The following is a 22,242-nucleotide window of genomic DNA, read 5'->3' as shown; positions in this document are numbered from 1 at the left end:
CTGACCACTGATGGCTTCTATTAAGATGTGTCAAAATACTGTTTACCTCTTTAAACTTAAGTTTCATTTTATACCCTTGCTCAGTCATTAAACTGTACCATCCATTTTATAGAGTGCAGCATGCAGCTGATGCATCCACCATAGTTGCCATTATGTCCCAGTAGTCCTGGGCTTCTTATTTTTCTGCATTATTGCTTTTACTTTTTGTAGTGATGTAAAATTTGCTTGGCTAGAACAATATCCTAGGAACAGAATATGTCCAGTGATCTGCTGCCACGTACTGCAGAATCATCTGTTTCAACGTGACACTGAATGAAATAATCCCAAACTGAATTCAGAATAGCGTTTACCCAGAACTATGGACTCCACAGCGGATGTGATCCTGGATTATTGTTTAGTGTGATTTACCATATAGATTATGGCCATTCCTTAGAAAAAATGTTACAATTAGTTTTCAGTACTATTTTAAATAAGGCTTTTAGCCATAATTGAGGCTCATTTTCTTAATCCTACACTCAACAATTGCACATTAACTTCACAATTTTGTATCCCTGATAAGGAATTTTTCCTGCAGATTAGGAGTACAGTATATAGCCAAGTTAAACTATGTCAATAGTATATGAAAAATCACAGGGAAATTTTTTGTTTTATTTGCATTTAAACACAGTTTTAAGAAATACAAAACCTCCCGAAATCTGTTTATTTTGATAAAAGCATAGTTTTTATTTTACTGGTTAACTGATGTATGTCCTAATGATGATGCTATTAAAAATGTCCTTAAATACATATGTGATCGAGAAGTTTATTAATTTTGAAATCGGTATCAGCTCTATTGCTATGTTTATGTTATCCCAGTAAAAACATGATTATGGACCACAATTAAAATTCCCCTGAAAAATAAATGAGTTTATAAATTATTAATTAATTGTAATATTAATATTAATACGTTAATATTATTTTGAATTCAATCTAAGTTCAGCTTTCAAAATAATTATAAATGTTCTTGAAAGATTCCTTTGCTCATTCTTGATATGCCTGACACTCTTCACTAATTATATAATACATATTTTTCCATTAAATAGTTCTAAATATTTGCCTTTTCTTTAATAACCTAAGTCAGTTTTCTTTTGTGAACTGTAATTTAAGACCGATAACTGAACAATAGACAGAAACAGGCAAACTATAGTAGATGAACTAAATCCTGAATGAAAATAATCATAAAGAAATGTCACATACAGTTTCTTGACTCTGAGTCTTTCTTTGCTTGATGTCTACTGATGGCCACTGTTGGAGACAGGGTACTTGCCTACACTGTGCTTTGATCTGATCAGTATGATTATTCTTTAACGCTTATGGTATTTCTAGACTAGCACATAATGCAAAACTTGAGGGTTGGATTACTACAAACATCAAAATAACTGTGGAACCTAATTTCCATTCATTTGAAATTAAAAAACAAAAGCAAAACAAACAAAAACCACACACAACAATCTTACATGTTAAAATCTAGTTGACATCCAGACAGAGCTTTCAAAATCCAACTATAAGGCATTTTGTTATTTCCTACAGCACTGGTAATTAGCTTTATGTATTTTATCTCCACTGTGTTTTATTCCCATTCTTTTACCTTAATGCACTTTATAATTAATTCCCATAGCAAAACAAAACAAAACAAAAAACCCTGACAGCAACTTAAAGCAGTTTTTAAACTTTTTCCTCTGCTGATATGTAGCATCTGTATGTTCAGGACGATAAATCATTATTTGGGTTTATTAGCTCTCAGATGGAGAAACTGAATTGTTAGAGTATTTTGAAATTAATTTACTTCTTTGTGACTTATTTATCTTTAAGTGTTGAGCTTCTTCTTCTGTATTCTTTCTAGAGGGTCTGAATGCTGACAGCATTCGACAAGCCTCAGAGCAGCTGAAGAGTCGCTGGATTGAGTTCTGTCAGTTGCTGAGTGAAAGGCTGGCATGGCTGGAGTACCAGAATAACATCATTGACTTCTACGGCCAGCTGCAGCGACTGGAGCAGACAGCAATTACTGCAGAAAACTGGCTGAAAGCACAACCAACACCAGCAACAGACCCTGATACAGTAAAAGCTCAGCTGGAAAAATGCAAGGTTAGAAATTCTATTTTATTATATTGTACTTCCTGTTTTACCAACAGGTGGCCACATTGTCACCCACAATATTTGAATATAAAAGTGGAAATTGGACTCCTTATGTTTCCAAGAAAATCATTTAAAATACTTATTCAAGGAAGGGAAGGAATGGTAAATGACAAGGCTATAGAACCTAGTATGTGGGTATTTAAAGTTCTGTCCTAAATATTTAGTTATTTTAAAATATTTACATCCCTAAAGTTAGGGAATGAAGCTCCTAAACTCTTTCTTTTTTTCCTGCAAGGATCTATTTCTTTGGTTCTTCATTAAGAAACTGTTGCTTGTTATCTCTGGCTGTAAGGATCTGGGCCTTAAAATTGTCTTCATTGTCAAGTCCAAAATCCTGCCACTGCAAACCACTTTACTTGTTACATGCTCTGCGTTTTGGTGCAGGGTTGATTGGGTAGTTGAAAGGAGGAATATTCTTTTGTCATCATATGACAGAATTCCAGGTGTTTGTACAAAAACGGTCACACACATTCAATCATAATTCTATATAAATGTTTTCCATTGTGTGCTGCACCATTGTAGAAATTTGCCCATCTTTCTTGCTGTGAACAACTCTGTGGGCAGGGGTTGTGTCGTGACAGTCACTCTTTGCTGTGTATTTTTGTTTTGAACTAGCATATGGAGACTTTTGAAGGGGGCATAAGTACATTACCAATTTTAGAAGTTTGGTCAACCTCTGAGGAATAGTTTAAATGTGGAGAGCTTCTTATATATGCACTCACTTCCTAGCTAATACTGTTTGACATGAATCCGTTTTGTAAATTGAAATGTAGTTATGCATTATAAATTTCATGGCATGCTTGTACAAGTTTTTTCTCTATCAAATCTCTGGTTTTGGAAGCTCTCAAACTAAACAATTGTTTGAAAAACACATTTAGAGATCTCTTCATGCTATTATTTCTATTTTCACATGTTTCCAAGCTGGCATTGTGCTTAGAGGGGTTCTCTGGTTTTCTTGCAGAAAGCTTCTGTTAGAGAAGCTCTGCTACAAACAGAACATTTAACTTACCCAAAGATGCTAACTTTCTTTTTTTTTCTTTTTACTTAGAAGTTGCTAGAGTTAAAATCTGTTTAAGGTCTCCAGAAGGCATAATAGCAGAATCTGAACCTAGAATGTGTTACTGTGGGGCTTTTGGAATTCTAGGTGATCTAATGGAGATGGGTCCAGGACTGTGGGAAATGTGGAGTTTTTATCTTCCTGTCTCCACATGAAAGGGATGTTCCTCAGGCATGGAGTTTGAATGTACAATCTATCTCATTTTCTTTGAGCATTACACTTCTAAAGTGTTAATGCCATGCGAAAGTAAAATATTGCTGAGATTTGTGCTTACTATTACTGATGTAGTTGGAAACAAAACAAACAATTTTGTAGTGTGCAGTGAAATGGTGATTTCATGGCACTAGTGATTTCGAGAACAGCTTTATCTTGATTTTTTTTTTTTTTAATCCAAACATGCAGGACGAAATCATCAGAATGTCAACCCTTCAGCCTCAAATTGAACAGCTAAAGGCTCAAAGTCAGGCACTGAAAGACAAAGAACAAGGCCCAATGTTTTTGGATGCTGACCTTGCTGCTTTTACCAGCCATTTCAAACAAATACTTGCTGACATGCATACCAGAGAAAAGCAGTTACAGACCAGTAAGTATTCACAACAAAAGGTCAGTTTGCCTGACTAACATGCAAAGAATAGGCGTGTACATTTTTCTTTCCTTTTGTATTTGCTTTTGTTACACTAAAACAGTAGTACGATTTAGATGATCTTTTTGCAATTGAATTAGCCTTTTAGATATTATCAGTACATCATTCATACAATATTAATAGGAAAACAAGGAAAACTTCTGAAATAAAGGTTATAGTTAGTGTAGTTCTCCCATTAGATTTACTCTTTATAGCACGTATTTGGACAGATTTAGTGGTATGTTTTGGCAACATAAAGCTTTATTTAGTTGGATTATGAGACCGAGCTGCTTCTATCTCTGTCAATAGAGAGGAGAGTTTAATTTCAGTAATAAATCTTCACTAAACTTGTCTGGAATAGAAATGTAACTCCATAAAACTCATTAAAAAGAGTAGCTGTTTTAGGGTATCTATTTTTTCACCATGTGGTGAACTGCTCCTTTTCTTTAACGTAGAATATGTTTGGTAGTTATAAGATTATTTGAAGTATTTGTAATAAAAGGGATTTTTAAAAGGGAGAAGATGCTGTACAAAAAATGAAGGTGACTTTATTACTGATAATAAATACCTTTTTTCCAATGTATTCCTGAAACTTAGCATGCCAGTAACTACTTTCTGTATTAATTATAAAATTAAAAGAAAGGTATCAGATAAAAATATAAGCTTAAATTTTCTCAATAGCAAATAAATTATTTTCCCCTCAAACCAATGATTGTACTGTTTTGAAATTAGACATAGTGCTAGCTCCTTCTAGTGGATCTTTATAGTATTCCTCCTGAGTTTGTTGGAGATGTTTGGAATGATTCCTTATTGTTGTGCTGCTGTAGTTATTTCACACATGCACACACACAAACTGAAGAGCTGATTATGCATAAGGGAACTGAGAAAATTAAATACAAGTATGCAACACCATGTGATGAAAGAACAATTTGTAAAAATTTAGTATTAAGGACTGTAAATTTATTCGTAACACTGAAGATGGCCATGAAATGGATAATATTTAACTATTGCTAATGCAATAGTTATAATAATAATAATAATAGTTATAATAGCAATAGTTAAATATTATCCATTTTGTTACTGTGTTACATATTGAAATTATGTGTTACATATTGAAATTATTTACCATTCTGCCAACAGGAAAATATGGAAAATATTAGCTTCCTAATGATTTATTCAAGACGTCATTTTGTGTAATTGCTGTTTTTTCGTCACCTGATTTTACTACAGCAAGACCTCACGAACTTATCAGATGGTTATTCCTGTAAGAGAAATAGTGTGCATTGCCTGACTTACACTATCACAAAGCAGGGGTTTTGCTTAAGTTTTTCTTGGCAGTAGCTATTTGTTCCCACTCCTGTGCTGCAATATGCTCCCATTTGCTGTCCAGCTGCAGAAGTAGATGTCCTTCAGTGGCAGCACTGAACAGGCTGGGTTAAATGTCCTAAACTGATAGATCACAGAAGGCCCTGGATGAATATTTTACAGAACCATGGTCTCTTGTTCTTATTTTATGTGGCTGTTCTGCATCACAAGACTTTCATCTAAAATGGTTTAGCTGTCAAGATGAGACTGTTTTATTTAATACGGTATATGTCTGTAATGATACTTTTGGTGAGATCACAGAATCAAAGAATATCCCGAGTTGAAAGGAACCCATAAGGATCATTGAGTCCAACTCCTGGCAACACACTGGTCTACCCAAAATCTTAGACAATGTGACTAAGTGCACAGTCCAACTCCAACAGGCTTGGTGCAGCAACTACTTCCTTGGGGAGCCTGATCCAGTGTGCGACAATCCTCTCGGTGAAGAAACTCTTCCTAATGTCTAGCCTAAACCTCCCCTGCCTCAGCTTAACACCATTCCTGTGGGTCCTATCACTGGTCACTAAAGAGAATAGATTGGCACCTGCACGTCCACTCCCTCTCACAAGGAAGCTGTAGACCATGATGAGGTTCTCCCCTCAGCCTCCTCTTTTCCAGGCTGAACAGGCCAAGTGACCTCAGCCGCTCCTCATACATCGTCCCCTCTAGTCCCTTCACCATCTTCATAGCCCTCCTCTGGACACTCCAACTGTTTTACATCCTTTTTGTACTGTGATGCCCAGAACTGCACACAGTACTCGAGGTGACGCCGCACCAGCGCAGAGTAGAGCAGGACAATCACTTCCCTCAACTGACTAGCAATGCCATGCTTGATGCACCCCAGGATGTGGTTGGCCCTACTGGCTGCCAAGGCACACTGCTGGCTCATATTCAGCTTGCGGTCAACCATAATCCCCAGATCCCTCTCTGCAGGCCTGCTTTCCAGTGTCTCATCGCCCAGTCTGTATGTATAGCCAGGGCTGCCCAGGTGCAGTACCCGGAATTTGCTCTTGTTAAACTTCATGCAGTTGGTGATCGTCCAGCTCTCCATATGATAACATCAGATAATGATGTTGCTTGCTCTTTATTTTTCTTCAGAAATTTTAAAAACAGTTTTTTCAAAGTGCTAACTTCATTAGATAGCTCTGCTTTAGATATGAATGACCATGATGGTCATGCATTATTTATAATCCCATTTCAGGAAGGTCTTAGGAATCAAACAATGTAAAAAACAAAACACAAAAAAACAAGCAACCAACCAAGCAAACAAACAAAAAACTAGAAGTTGAACCTTAGAAAATTTCAAAAAGTCCTGAGTGTTTTCTATTAGTTTCCATGACTATTTACTACTGAACCGAGAAAAGACTGTATCCCATGTCTTTACTGTAGTCTTAGTTTAATAGAAAATGCTGGAATTGCATTTTGGGTATTTCAGCTTCTTGTTTGCATAAATTCTTGATTCTAAATTTTTGATTCATCATTAGTGTTTTTTGTTTTGTTTTGTTTTATGTTACTTTACTCCATTATCTTTCTGTCAAATAAGAGTATTTAGATAATCTGTTCTGGTTTGCTTACAGGGAATTATTTCTGGCAAAAAAAACAGTTTTCTCTAGTTCTAGAAGATTGTCTCCCTCTTTTTTTTTTTCTTTTTTTTTTAAGGTTTGGTTTAGTTTTAAGGTTCATGAGTGTTTAGCAGCTTCTTTATGCTTCACAGTAGATAAATAAAATATTAAAGATATCTCATTTTCTCAAATGTTTTTATGAGCCTGCATGGGATAATGTCCTTTACTATGTACTTCACATTTTCATTTTGCTCCAGAGTAAAAATAATTTTTTTTTAAGGACGGGAAATAAAACCACATACAAATTTTGTATATATATATATACATAGAAATATATATATATGTATTGTTACATTATATCTTGTAGAACTGGAGAGGGCTTCCTTCTGTTTCTTTGAAGAGGTGAATAAATTAGAGAATTGGAAGTGTTAGAGTACTTGCAGAACCTTGGCTGTGTATTATATGAGATTCTTTAAGATTCCACTTTGAAAATTCATGATGAAAGACGTGCCAGAAGGGAATCACAACTTTCATGAAATCACTAATATAAAGACTGATGAATAGCTTCAGAGATGGGTATTACAAAATAAGTGAAACAAATTTTTGTAAAAAAAAAAAAAAAAACACACAACAGAATATAATATAGTTATAAACACTGCAGTTGATACTGAGGAGATTTTTATGGGAAATGCATGCAATTTTATCTAGACCATTTGTTCCAGGCAATAAGTCTCTATTGAAATGATCTCATAGGTTGTATTCATTGCCTTTCTTCTTTCACAGTGGTGCAATGAACAGTGGGATTTCTCCTGATGGACAGGAGATGGACATTGTAATATATCCAGTGTGATTTGGTATTGTTGAGATAATTGTATTCTCATTTCATTTCTGTTTCAGGAAAAAAACAAACAAACAGAAAATCCATTCACACACACAGAAAAATGGAAAGCCTAGTTTAGTTACAGTTTGGGTTGAGGACTTGCTATATCTTTATATATATATATATATATATATATATATATATTTCAGAATCGATATTAATACTTTATGCTCATCATTTGGACTTCGATCCACAAATATTATTGTGGCAAAACAAAGTTTAGAATAATAATAAATAGGTCTGGATGTGTGTGTATGCTATGAGCATGGGGAATTTAGAAACACTGCCTATAGTGAGACCAAAAATGTGTTAGATTTTAGACAGATAAAATTAGGTAACAAGGATTCCACTGCAGGAGTTTGACTGAATTCTCATGATTGACATCCACAAGTTGCAAGAACAGTATAGGCAATTGTTATCCTAAAATACGTTAAGATGCTTTCTTGTGGAGGAAAATGCTGATACATCATTAAAAGTAAAATCTATCTCAGAAAAAGTTATTGAAAAGTAATATTTCATTACTAGTAATCTGGAAAAGTGAAATAGGAAAACTATTGTTTCACTGAACTTTAAAGCGCTTTTAAAATATAATATTTAGTAGCCAAATTGGAAAGCCACTAACTTGATAAAATTGACATCTAAAATCCTGCTTGAACTCTTAGTCCTTCCTGCAAATAGTAGAGAACTGCATTAGCTAAAAATGGAAAAAAAAAATGTTGTCAATGTTTTAATGATTCTAAAGTTATTATTGGCAAACTTTCAGGGCAAGAGTTTTGTGCAGTGTGCTGGAGTTTGCTATAACAGCAAATCTTATGTTTTGACCTGTTCTGTGATGTTCCTCACTACTATTGAAAATAGCAGTTCTTGTATATAGCTGCCTGACATCAGAAAAAATGTTTTTTAATTTAAAGGAGAAAATTGGTATTTATAGAAGTGAATCATTACATCAAAATACTGAATTCCATTTCATATTTTTTAAATAACAATGCAAATTAAGAGTTGTATACTTTATCATATCTGAGCAATACAATACATGTATAATGTCTGCATTGGAGTGATGAGTTTAAATGTTTTCTATTCTAAAATAGAAGTGGTTCGGATTAAATGAGTCACAGACAATGCAAATATAACTAAGGGAATTAAAAGTTTTAAAAAGCTATTTCAATAGACCAGCTGTTAACAATGGTGTTGAGATGAAAAATGCCTGTTTTCTGTGTTTGCAAGCATGTATTATAATTGCTTTCTGTGTGCATACAATACACCAGAGGGAAAAAAAAAGGTTGTCTTCCATGGTAGCAAGTCTTGGCTTTTGTAAGTCTGCAGTTGTACATTATAAATCAGATCAGGCAGGATTTTGAAAAGAAGAAAGTGCACCATACAGTATGCCCACAAGAGAGAGACCTTAAGTGGACCTGATTTGTGTATGTTATGATGTCTTGCTGACAATACAAGTTTTTCAAGTAACTTTCTGTTGATAACTACAAAATTAAGTTAAAATAAGCAGTGCATTCTGCCAAGCACTGCTTTATGAAAATGTAAGCAAGCTTGCACTTTGATTCTCTCCTTTGTCAAAATCGCTTTTTGGACAGTTATATCATTTTCCAGTACAGTTCCTTCTGAAACACTGGAGACATAAAGGAGATAAAAATAGGTGTTACATTTTTGAGCTTTTATGTACTTTATTGTTATGTCATACAAGTTTGAAAATTTTCAATGAATTAGCCATGTTATTTGTCTGTACTTTTCTCAATGACTGTAGAGGAAACTATTGTTGAGGGAGTATTGCACAGGGAGTATCTCTACTAATGAGCTGGTGTGCATTCCAGATGTTGTCTATTTAATGGCAGCTGTAATGTTGTTGTAAGAAGCACAGTGCAATAAAATTCAGCTTTAACGTAGAAGAGAGATTCATCTTCTAAGCTTTTAACAGATGTCTTAAACAGAACATTTTACTTGAAAAGAAGCATTTAACACATGAACACAAGCCATAAAAGGGAATGCTGTTTTCCTACTGTGTTTCTGAAATTAGATTTTGGGTTAAGTACAATGGTTTGTATGTTGATCTCTAAATACACACATTTAAATTTTCTTGTCCATTTAGGTTTTCACGTGACCTAGAACTCAAGAGAGACTCAAATGTTACACAACTAAAGAAATGACCTAGATACCATAAATTTTTGTAAGAGTATATTTAATTCTTCTAAAGTTATCTTCTTCCACAGTTCTTGGAAAAATCTGGAGCTGATGTACTGGGTCTGTTGCAACCTGTTGCAAAACAGCCATTAACTTCAGCAAGGCTAGGTCCTCTACCAAACATCTTCTGTCAACAAAACAATTAATGGAGTGCAAAATGATTTTATTTCTTTCCTTTTTCTTCCCCACTGAATGTAGTTTTTGACAGTTTGCCTCCAGCACACTATAAAGAGACAGTGACTACTATACTTTCATGGATCCAGCAGTCAGAAACTAAACTCTCCATACCTCAGGTTGCAGTTGCTGAATATGAAATCATGGAGCAGAGACTCAGGGAGCTCAAGGTGAGTGTTCAGACTGTGGAAAGAATGTCTCAAAAGAAAAATTAAGAGTAACAGAATCATAAATTGTCATGAGTTGAAGCTTGTCAGCTGTTGAAGCCTGTGGATCTTGAGCGATTTATACCCAAGGGCTGCAGAAGACAGTGGATACTTGCTTCTGTCATTTCCTAAAAGTTAAAGGAGTGAAAATATTATTCATCATTGAAACCAATTATATAAAATATTGAGTATGTTAAGGAAAAGCCTTTGTTTGTCGTCATGATATATAGAATATTCCTTTGATGATAGCTCTAGTCATTAAGAATAGATTTAGCTCATTTCATTTTCTGGTGTTCACATGAAAACATACGTACTTTGCAAAATGCAGCATGTGCATCATCAGATTTCCTGTCAGGTTTACAAGCAGACACAAATATGGGACAAGTTTTGCCACCGGGTACAAACTTTACCTTCATTTCAATGTCTGATACTGCCTTACAGTCAAGTGGCTAATAAGCATGCTGTTCGATGGAACTAGCAATGCACATACAGAAATAGAAAGTAAAATATACAAAGAAAAAGTTAGATGCAGCAAATATTGGTAAGAATTTGAAAAGTTTTAACAAGTTATAAAAGACTTTAAATCATAAAAGCAATTCTAAGTTTATTATTTTTCTCCATGTATAGTTTGATTCTTTTAAAGTGTAGTCATTAGGACCATAGTAAATTCCTATCTCAAGTTAGTGAAGTGTATGTGGATCAGCTCCATTAACAAGTATAAACAAGTCTGGTTATATTATCAGTTAAACTAAAGATTCTGCAATGTAGTTTGTGTGAGAAAAGCAATTCCAAATAGCCTAGTAGTATATCATTGGAAGTTTTAACAAAGATGTTTTAGCATTTAGAGTTTTCAGTCCTTGCTCCAGCAGTCTCTCTTATGGCTGTGAAAAATTTGTTCAGAATTGTCCAATACATGAATTGAAATACTATTTGCTGGTTATATCATAGGCTCTACAAAGTTCTCTGCAAGAGCAGCAAAAAGGCCTGAACTATCTCAATACCACTGTGGAAGACTTGTCCAGGAAAGCCCCTGCAGAAGTCAGCCAGAAATATCGGTCAGAGATTGAGGTGATCGTTGGCCGCTGGAAGAAATTGTCATCACAGCTGGGGGAACATTGCCAGAAACTTGAGGAGTTTATGACTAAACTCCAGCGATTCCAGGTTAACCAACCTTTTTCAGCTTCAGCTATTGTTGTGGCTTTTGGCCATAGGAAATGCATAGAATGTATTTATACACCTCAAGAAAATAACAATAAAATTAAGTATCAAAGGAGCACATGAAGCTAACGTATTAAAATGGTCACTTGATTTTGGTGGGTCCAAGATTTGACTTTAAGTTCCAATTTTGTGTCTGTTTCTGCCCATGTATTCTAATGGTAAAACTTAACTTTGATTTCAATGAAATTGTTACTAATATTCCTCTACTTACTTTTTCAATGTAGCTGAAGTACTTTTTTTTATGCAGCTGAAGTAGCTTTAACCATATTGACTTTAATAGATTCATTTACATGGTTAACATCATTTGTTGTATGGTAGTATTTTGGCAGCGGTTGCCAAAAATTGGAAGTGTACATGACTTAGAGAATTATTTGATTTTTAGGTATTCAGAATGACAGCATTGGACCCGTATATATATATATGGTATATATGGTGTATATATATATGTTATATATATGTGTTAGATACATATGTGTGTTATTCAAGCTGTATATATATATACATATGTACCATATATATATATGTACCATATATATACGCTGTATATATGTGTGTGTATATATATAGCTGTATATATATGCCGTGTATATACATATTTACAAGCTTTGAAATAGATCAACTTTTAATATATTCTTCTTTTGTTTACATATAATTTCAAGGGACATGTTTCAAAGCAATTCAAATTAACTGGTCACAAAAATTGAAAAAGTTATTTATATGGTTTGGGGTATGTTTTTCTCTCATCTTCCTTTCCCTCTCCCCCGTAAGAACTCTTACATAGTCATAGAGGATATGGCAAAGAAAATTCTGAAGGCTGAAGTCCTGCAGACATACCCAAAACCATATCCTCAAAGTTTGTCTCTCCTCAGTGTTCTCTTTTCTATATTTCTTCTATTTACAATACCAAATATTTCAGTCCTTGTCCTTGGTTTGCTGGTAATAAAGCATGATGCATGAGTAGTTCCATGTTATGAATAATAATAAAAGAGCATATGAGCTGAAATTGTTTAATTCAATTGATTGCTTAATTCAATAGAGTTGTAAAGGTATTCTTACACTTCTGCTTTTGCGCAGAAAAAAAATCAGAGTAGAAATAAATGCTCATTATTTGTTACTTTTTAAGTGTTTAGATAAGCAAAATGAACATAAAAAGAAAAAAGGAGGGAGACATCTTACCATTTATAATTTAGCTACTGTGCTATAGTAACTCCAAATTATAACTTGTTTCCATAGCTACATCTCTAAAGTTCAAGGCTGGCCATGCATTGGGGTTTAACAGTGTGGTCGGTTAGCAGCCAGATGCCCACTCGGCTGCTCTCTCACTCACCCTCCTCAAAAGGACATGTGGACAAAATAGGATAGAAAGTTCTTGAGATAAAGACAGGGAGATCACTCACCAGTTACTCTCAGGGACAAAACAAACATGTCAGTAAAAATAGTTTTGGGTAGTGAGAAATGAAAATTAAACTTAAAACAACACCTTCCACTCTGCACCCCTGGCTTTTTCCTAAAATAAATTGATAAAATCGGTGTTGATAGATAAAATGCATTTCCAGTCTAATTCAAAATTCAGGCTATACATTTGATCTTCATTGCTAGTTGGAGACTGATTCTTTTTAAAATAAATTCCATCAGATCTATATTTTGCAGCACTAATGAATTATATTTTAAGTATTCATGTAAAGGTATTAAATTTTCATCATGAAATATGATTCTGAACTATTTTTACTAAGTGATAATTGAATGCACAGTAGAGACCTCAAATTTGTTTTGTTAATTGCCATTCCGAACTATACCAATAATTTCTGTATGATTATTTTTATTATTTCAATTCATTTTCCATGGTAGCCTGTTGTTATTAGATATATCAAGCACATTTGGAAAATGATTCCTTTCGTTATCTACCATGTAATAGTTGTTAAAGCATTTTGGACACATTTTAAGGTACAGTCTGTGTTCTAATGAAATATCCTTTTTTATGTTTTAATTTAATTTTGCTTTCAGCTTATAATAGTGATATATACTTCACTGTTAATAAAAACAATTTGATGAACAAATACATTTTAATTTCCCTTTGAATTATTTGCCATTTGTCATTTTTATTTTAATTTGCATCTGTTTACCTAAGGTAGCGTTTTAAGGTAATTTTAAGTGACTTTTTTTTTTAAAGGACAGTTTAAATTTCTCATTGACTGCAAGATTAAATAAAGTCTTTCATCTCTAGGATTGAGCAAAGCTGGGTATGGTTCTCCTGTCAGATCATCAAATCTCATTCTACCTTTTATGGTTTTAGGTTATCTATGTAATGCTTCCTTGTAGAGTTTTTGGATAAGGAACTTTTGTAGAGTTCCTTATTTGCAAGCATTTGATGTTTGTTCAACTTTTTCTTTCTTTTTTTTTTTTTTTTTTTTTTTTTTTAAATTAATTGCAAGGCTTAATCAGTAATTTGCTTCCCATATATTTTAATTACAAATATTCTAGTGCTATAGATAGTGAATGAGACACAGTTTCTGAAATCCTCTTTTCGATTCCGTCATTGAGTCATTTCCATGATTTCAGTTTCTGGAGTGAATTTGTTTTTGTTTCCATGACAAGTTTTTTATTCTGAGTAGTGAAGGAACTTTTTTTGTGTTGTGTTCTGGTAGGGAAATAGGCAATAGAACACACAACTTCAAAATGAGCCTGAAATTTAAACTGAACCACAGGAGGTTTTGATAGGTTAGCCTGAATTAATTGCCAAGTAGATGTATTAGTAGTCTGAAGCCATACATGGACCTAATGAACACACGTGCAGCATTTGTGTTTACTAATGATACCCAGAAGGCATAAACTTGAGAGACAGAAAGTTGCCCACTTGTAGACACATTGAACTTGGGCAGAAATATTCAGATTGCAGGAGTCCCAAATAAAATTGGTTTTGCTTGTTTGTATTTGCATTTTTCAGAGTACTTTCAAACAGACCAATAATAGCAAAATTAAATTGCAGTGAGTTTTAGTCGTAGTGCCAGAATGAATTAAACTATTGCCAGTTACTGATATTCTGTGATATGCCATAAAATGCCTTTGTAATATACAGAATGACACTAAAACACTGAAGAAGTGGATGGCTGAAGTGGATGTTTTTCTAAAGGAAGAATGGCCTGCCCTTGGTGATTCAGAAGCGCTGGAAAAGCAACTTGAACAGTGTACAGTAAGTATTACCTGTCTGCTTGACAACTATTTCTTCTTTACATGCTTAGCTTATATAGAATTTACACAAATAATTACAATTCCAAAAAATAAATTCATGTTGTAAGGGGGTTGTCTTTTGCAGTATATTTGAACCTGATTTCCTGTGCCTGAAGGAAAGTTCTATTAAAACGTGGGAAACTTAAATACAGAGAGAAAGTATACAGGGACTGTATCAGTATATATTCATAGCAGGAGCAAAACATTGAACAAGAGGGGACGTGCACAGAATAATAAGTTAGTAGCCTCTTAAAATAGTTGTTTGTTTAGTTTGTTGAGCTTACAAACATTGCATGTGTATTTGCTATGTGCTGTATGATCTGTGTCAGAAGATCTTTTTCTGCATCTACTATTTATACATGATTTACAGACTTTTCTAACTGAACTGAAACAACTTGCAGGTATTGCAAATCATATCCATTTTTCTCACTAAACTTAGAAGTTCCAGGATTTTCTCCCTGTGGAGTTTTAAAGCATCATGAAGTAATGATACATCCTTCATAGGGTTTACAATTTTTTCTGCCTGCCCCAACAGAGTGTGTAAGAGTAGTGAATCTTGTAACCCATAATAATCCCTGACTATGTTCAATGGAATTTACAAGTTCTGTAAATGTTCTGGCAGGATGTGTAAATATTATGAAAGATATATACTGATCTTACTGAACTGCAAGCTCCTCAGCATTACTCCGCTACCCCTTATTTAAATAAAAATTGTTATAAATTGTATGGAACAACTCTTACCTTTTACAGAGTTGTGAATTACATGCAGCTGGTTTAGTTGCATAAATATTAGCCTCTAATGTCAATTGAATAAGAAAATTACCAAAATCGTCATCACCATTTGCACTATTACACTTGGAACTTTTTCTGCTATATAGTAAACCCAGGTAACATCTGAAGGACTAAAGAATGCCTTACAAAGTAAAATTGAAGGTGGCAAGTTAGAACTACCTCAGGTTTTAAATAATATTCAACTGCAATAAAATTCTAATAACTAGAAATAACTTGAGGACATCACTGTTCAGATCATTCTAAGGAAACTATCAGGTGAATTATCAACCCAAGGGTAATGCGTAGTTAGTAAGATAGCTTAAAATAGTAAGTAAGATAGCTTAAAGTAATTTTCCACCATTATAATAGAATGTTCTTTCACAAATACAAATAAACGATCTAGACATTGTAATAGATATACATTGTGCGTAAAATTATATATAGTGTATATGCATATATATACACTATATGTATGTATATGTAATGTGTAGTATATGTATATTTAAAACCTTATATTCCGTATTTTGCAAATGTACTTTATGTGATACAGAATAGCTTACTACATTATGGTTGCTCATTCATTTTTATTTATTTTCATAGTGAAGCCTGTAAATTGTGCTTATTTGGTTGGAGATCTGGACATGTCAAAATCTCACGTAGAAACATTTTGTTAAGAATAGTATACATGTAAATGCACAATTGTGTGAAAGCTGTTTGCCTGATCTTCTGTTATTCCTTTAGGCTTTAGTAAATGATATCCAGACAATCCAGCCTAGCTTGAACAGTGTTAATGAGGTTGGGAAGAAAATGAAGAGTGAAGCAGAGCCAGAATTTGCTTCCAGAATAGAGACAGAACTAAAAGAGCTCAATGTTCAATGGGAACATATTTGCCAACAGGTAACAAGTCTCCTTCTGTGACTGGTTCTTTTTTAATTAATAATCAGATTTCTCATTGGCAGAATTTGTCCTTCTATGCATATCCAGTAGATAGATTTAGAGGAAACCAAAGAAAATCCAAGATGGTGATTAATGCTTTGAGATATATGAAATATCTCAAGTTTTTTGTACAGATGCTAAGGAATGTAAGGGTCTCAGTTATTTTGAAATAAGAAATGAAACTTTCTGAAAGATGGAATTCAGAAGATATGCTATGCTCCTTACAGACAGAGAAATAGAGACTATATAAATTACTATACATGTGCAAAATACCATTCTTACACTTTTCTGAGAAACACAGTTATAAAAAGTTGATCTTGGAAATCTCTAAGACATTTTATTGACCCTGTTCTGTAGTCTTTCCCATTTGACAAGTGTAAAGTTTTTAATTGCTTTTTTTTGGTAATATTAATATACCAGATATCTTTGCACTTCTTTGAAAGAAAATTCAAATATAGCCTTGTAAGTTTACAAGTCTGCTACAGTTTTATTCTGACTTCCCTGATAACTTTTTTGTGTAATAGTTCCGTTCAATACACTGCACAAATTAATGCGTCTCAATAAGCATTTCTCATACAACTTCTTCAGTAACAGCTATTAAAACATGTGAGAACTAGTAAATATAAAAATCAGATTGGATTGTGCTGATTTCTTGAAAGGATTTTGAAAAGTCAGCTTGAGTTAATATACATGCAATTAATACAATTGTGAGAGCTAACAGTCAGTATTCAGATACTTTTGTAGATGATAGAAGATTACTTTCTCTTCTGGTACTGTAACTGAGAAAGAGGCAATTTTGCAGGACCCCATGTTCTGCTTTCACACTTGTTGGATGTGACCTTTTTCTTATTACCCTGTTTTGCCCTGTAAAACAACATTTGTGTAGAACAACTTTTAACAGACAGTACTCAAGGATGGGTAACCAAACCAGTAACAGTCAGAAACTTAGGCCAAATACTAAAGCACTTTCCTCCTGATTATACTGATGCTAAGTAGCATCACTGCTCACGATATTGGTGTGATCACCTCTGCATACCCAATTCTGAAAATGACACCGTGGCTACTAGCTATTTTTGTTGCAAACTTCTTTATACTGAGAAAGATGGCTCAGTCACTGCTGTTAGTTATGGACAATTTTGGTAGGCTGATGCACAATTCTATAAATGGCAATATAGTACAAGTTATATGACCTCAATATAGTGATAATGATTGGCAAAGGATTTAATGAAAGTTTTGTTTGTTTGTTTGTTTTGTTTTGTTTTGTTTTTTCACTCTAAGGTAAATATTTTCCTCCAGTAGAAATTTCCTTTTTTACTTACGTCTCTTTAGGATATACACTTTTCTGAGGCATCCAGTAATGACTTGATCAGCAAGAGTAAACTATGCATATTGTTTGTTTTATTCTCTAACTGGTCGCATTCAAACTGGCTAAAAGGTCATCTGAGACTCAAGGCGCTCTAGTTTCATCCTTGGGTGTACTTTCATACTTTCAAGGGTGTACTGTCTAATTTACAGCTCTAAGCATAGGATTGAAATTGATTCTTTTCAGGATAAAGTACTGTTAATTTTGTTCAGTAGTCTTGCTTCACATGTTTTCTTTCTTAAAGGCCTATGCTAAGAAGGCAGCATTAAAAGGTGGTTTGGATAAGACTGTGAGCCTCAGAAAGGATTTGTCAGAGATGCATGAATGGATAACACAGGCTGAAGAAGAATATCTGGAAAGAGATTTTGAGTATAAAACACCGGATGAATTACAGAAAGCTGTTGAGGAACTGAAGGTAAAAGATGAACAAAGACCTTGAAAAGTTTTTAAAGTTCATTTTGAAGCTTCTGACATAACAAAAGTCTACTCTTTGATATAGAAAAGCGCCTTTTGATATCTACTTGTTAGCCTGAAATTTAAAGCAGTAGGTGTCTTCAAGTAATTTCTGTTTGGAATATGTTTGAAGATATTTAAACTGTCACAGTACTTCTTAGCTAGTTTGTTGTTGTTGTTGTTTTATTGGATACTTGAGTAAGTAACATCATGTTACTTAAAAAGAAATTCCCAAGAATCAGATGTTAGCAGCAGTTAAGTGATAGAGTGAAATTAGTTTTATGTTTTGTTTATGGGAGAGGAAGGGAGAGAGAGAATTAATGATTTAGGACGTCAGGATGCATTTTGGTATATACTGTTAATTTCTTTAAAAATGGTATATTTTGTCTCAAATAATGTTTCTTTCTTGTGGGATGAATGTGGTCTTCGGACAAACACAATAATTTGTAATTAATGCTCAAGAATACTCTTGCTCAATCACTGGATGTGGGCTTGATTTTTATTTTATAGGTGAATTGTTTGGTCTATACTATTCAGGAATGCAGATTACATGGCCTAAATGATTAAACCCGGTCAAATGAATTTGCAACACAACAGATTTTTTCATCTGCAGTTTGTAAAGTTTTATGGCAAAGGTATTTGGAACATTTCTTGGGAAAAAATAAAAAAATTAAAAAAATAATTTAAAAATCACTTTTCTGAAAACTCTAGAAAACTAAGTAGTTGTACAAAGGTATATTGTAAATGTCAGAAATGTAAATTGCAATGAGTACTGTGTATTGCCAAAAAATGAAAAAAATGGTTTTTTTGGATGCATTCAAGATCACAGCAGAAAGTCTGGGAATTAATTAGCTGTTGGATGTGTCTTTTTTGTTTGTTCATTTGTTTGTTTGTTTTTCCTTGTGACAGATGATTGTGAAGGAGTTATTTGAAATCTGCTTCCTTCTCAAACCTATTTATTTATTTATTATTTTTACAGAGAGCAAAGGAGGAGGCCATGCAGAAAGAAGTGAAAGTGAAGCTTATTACTGATTCTGTGAATAATTTTATAGCAAAGGCTCCACCTGCAGCTCATGAAGCTTTGAAAAAGGAACTTGATGTTCTAATTACCAACTACCAGCGACTATGCAGCAGACTGAATGGAAAGTGCAAAACTCTGGAGGTTGGATATCTTGTCTATCATTACATTTATAGCCATTCTAGCCCCAGAACTAAGGTAGAGAATGAAGGTGTATTATTGTATGGGATCATGAGTAGCCCAAGGCTTTCCTGAGTGTATGAGTCATATACTAAATACCACATGTTTTGAGAATCGTATGTGCTAGAGAGTCAAATTAAAGAAATGTCTCAGGCATGGTTTATAGATGGGAGACAGAAATAGCTGCTCAGGGTTTTTATCCCTTCTGAGATGAAGCCAAGCATCTGGCTTCTGTAGCAACCCTCTGATGTTGTCTTGACTAGCTGCTCTAGGCTTCTTTCTTCCATGGCTAAGGATTTTGATTAAATGTCCCCGAAGCAGGACAGGTGGTATAATATCAGTACAGGAACAGCATGTGATCTGCTCACAATCTGAATATATCTCATGCATTTTGAGTTGACCCAGCCATTTTGGCCAGCTCCATTAAAGATTCTTGCCCTAGGAGTGTTTGTATTTTACACGGCGGTCATGGTGACTTACGTAAGTATTTTATTGTGAACAAATCGCACTAGCTAACTTTGTTGAGGACAATAATAAACTTGGGTAAAATTTATCTCATCTAAATTTTGCTTTATCTCATCTAAATTTAGATCTGTAGTCTAAGCTGGTAATCTGTTTGCCCCAATCAATGATGACATTATTATATGATGATATCCTTCTATAACCTCTTCCTAGGCCAGACGCTTACATTTCTTATGATCTAGGTTAGGTGAGATGGATTGTGTTTTGGGAAACTTGACCTACAGTCTGCCAAATGTATCCCGATAAAATTATTATAACTTCTACTAACAAAACAGGAAAAAATAAAAGATGATTTATGGATATTTAAATATTTTGCTTATAATATAAAGTGCCATTTTTATCTGCTTATTTAAGGATCTTCGGGTACTGGAAAATGTTAAATGTTAAACAGTAGGAGAATAAGAACACAATTTAATCATACAATATTGTGTTTTGTACTCTAGCATTTAAGTTGTCTATAAATCTGTTATGATTTAACTCATCAGGCAGCTACGCACTACAGAGTCAAGTCATTTGCTCACTCCCCCTGCAGTGGTATGGGGGAGAGAATTGGGGAGAAAAAAAAAAGTAAAACTTGTGAGTTGAGATAAGAGCAGCTTAATAGGAAAGAAAATAAGAGGGGGAGGAGGGGGAGAACAAAATATGATGCACAACACAGTTATTTACCACCAGCTGACTAGCCACTAGTCAGCCCATCCACTAACCACTCCCCAGGCAAGGGGAGCCCCCTCTGCCAAGTTCCGCCAGTTTTATTGTTCAGCATGACACCATATGGTATGGAATATCCCTTTGGTTGGTTTAGGTCAGCTGTCCTGGCTGTGTCCTATCCCAGCTTCTCGTGCACCTCCAGCCTCCTCGCTGGCAAGGCTACACAAGAAGCAGTAAAATCTTTGCCTTAGTATAAGCACTGCTCAGCAACAATTAAAACATAGGTGTGTTGTCAACATTATTTTCATCATAAATCCAAAGCACAGCACCATACCATCTAGTGTGAACAAAAACCAGCTGAACCAGTACACATTTATACTAAATGTAGCTGAGAATTAATTTCTGTAGAGATTTTGGTCAGAATTCCTTAAAGCTGTGTTTTTATATATTTTATTAATCTGTGCTTTAAGTAATTAATGCACAGACTATATATGCAACTTAACTTCATCTTTTAATAGAAACATAAACTTCTAACATGAATCCTTAAAAATCTGATAATTTGTATATTTAGAACTAATAAGAAAATTTTACAGAAAAGCATATGAAACAGAAAAACTTAATGAAACAGAAAATATTCAAGTTGTGTTTTGCAGAAGCATTTGTTTATTTGTATTATCGTCTGTGATTTTGCCCTGTTTAATCAAAATGTTTTGGCTGTATATTGTATTTATTTGGAATCCACAATTACTGGAAAAAATCAACTCTATGGCACTATAACCATCAGACATTGTGGTGTCTTGGGAATGAAGCATGCAATGTTTTCAGTGTTTTAAAAAGTGAAATTGGCTGTTATATCTTCAATCTCAATAAACATTATTTTTTTTCTCCTTCAGGAAGTATGGGCGTGTTGGCATGAATTATTGTCATATTTGGATGCAGAAAATAAATGGTTGAATGAGATGGAATTAAAACTCAAGGCAACTGAAAATATCCAGGGAGGTGCAGAAGAGATTTCTGAGTCCCTAGATGTAAGTGGTGTCTTTAATAATGCCAAATCACATGTACTCCTAAACTGTAAATCACATTATATTCAAAACAAACTACAAACTACACTATTACACAAACAAAATAAAGAATATTTGGAAAGTCCTGTGTTGTAACTTGATTCAACAAATCAGGTTTTGAATTCAGATCCACCTCAGTGAAATGAAGTAATTGAACATGTTACACCTGATGTCATACACAATTTTTGGTGATAATAATATCTATGTTTTAAAAAGCAGCCTCTCTTAAGTCAATTAAAAATATCAAAGGTTAGAGAGAGCAAACTTTCATCCTAGAACTCCAGTTCTGTGTATTATTACTTCCTCCCCCTCCCCCTTTTTTTTCCCGTGTGGAACCTTTCAAATTTTTAGAAATTCAGTTAATACTCTAAGTGAATCAAAATGCAAAATACATTTGTATTTTCTTTCTGCAATACAACTTCATCCACCAAGAAACTCAGGCAAATTTTTTATACTTAAGTACACAAAAACTGCCACTGAACTCATTGAGCATATTCCACATGCTTGAAATGAATCACTCAATTTATTTCTTTATGTTTTCTGATTATAGTAATAGGGTAATACAGGCTATTTGTTTTCAAGAACAGAGGATATTGACATTTTTGTC

At 34.0% G+C, this 22,242-nt stretch overlaps 1 protein-coding gene across 10 annotated transcripts in view; it reads left to right on the top strand.

Annotated features, from left to right (window-relative positions):
• Positions 1-22,242, top strand: part of DMD (dystrophin) — a 1,245,415-nt gene that overhangs the window by 514,427 nt on the left and 708,746 nt on the right. For all 10 annotated transcript variants that reach the window (XM_082770266.1, XM_082770264.1, XM_082770258.1 and 7 more), the window contains 9 exons: positions 1,883-2,124; positions 3,635-3,815; positions 10,053-10,198; positions 11,183-11,395; positions 14,529-14,642; positions 16,193-16,348; positions 17,995-18,165; positions 19,183-19,365; positions 21,465-21,599. In XM_082770266.1, coding sequence (XP_082626392.1) covers positions 1,883-2,124; positions 3,635-3,815; positions 10,053-10,198; positions 11,183-11,395; positions 14,529-14,642; positions 16,193-16,348; positions 17,995-18,165; positions 19,183-19,365; positions 21,465-21,599 — 1,541 coding nt within the window. The remainder of the gene's footprint in view (positions 1-1,882; positions 2,125-3,634; positions 3,816-10,052; positions 10,199-11,182; positions 11,396-14,528; positions 14,643-16,192; positions 16,349-17,994; positions 18,166-19,182; positions 19,366-21,464; positions 21,600-22,242) is intronic.

The sequence above is a fragment of the Aythya marila genome (genome assembly GCF_965140915.1).
Source record: "Aythya marila genome assembly, chromosome: 1".
In the NCBI taxonomy this organism is placed as follows: domain Eukaryota; kingdom Metazoa; phylum Chordata; class Aves; order Anseriformes; family Anatidae; genus Aythya; species Aythya marila.
This window is presented reverse-complemented; position numbering and strand designations above follow the sequence as displayed.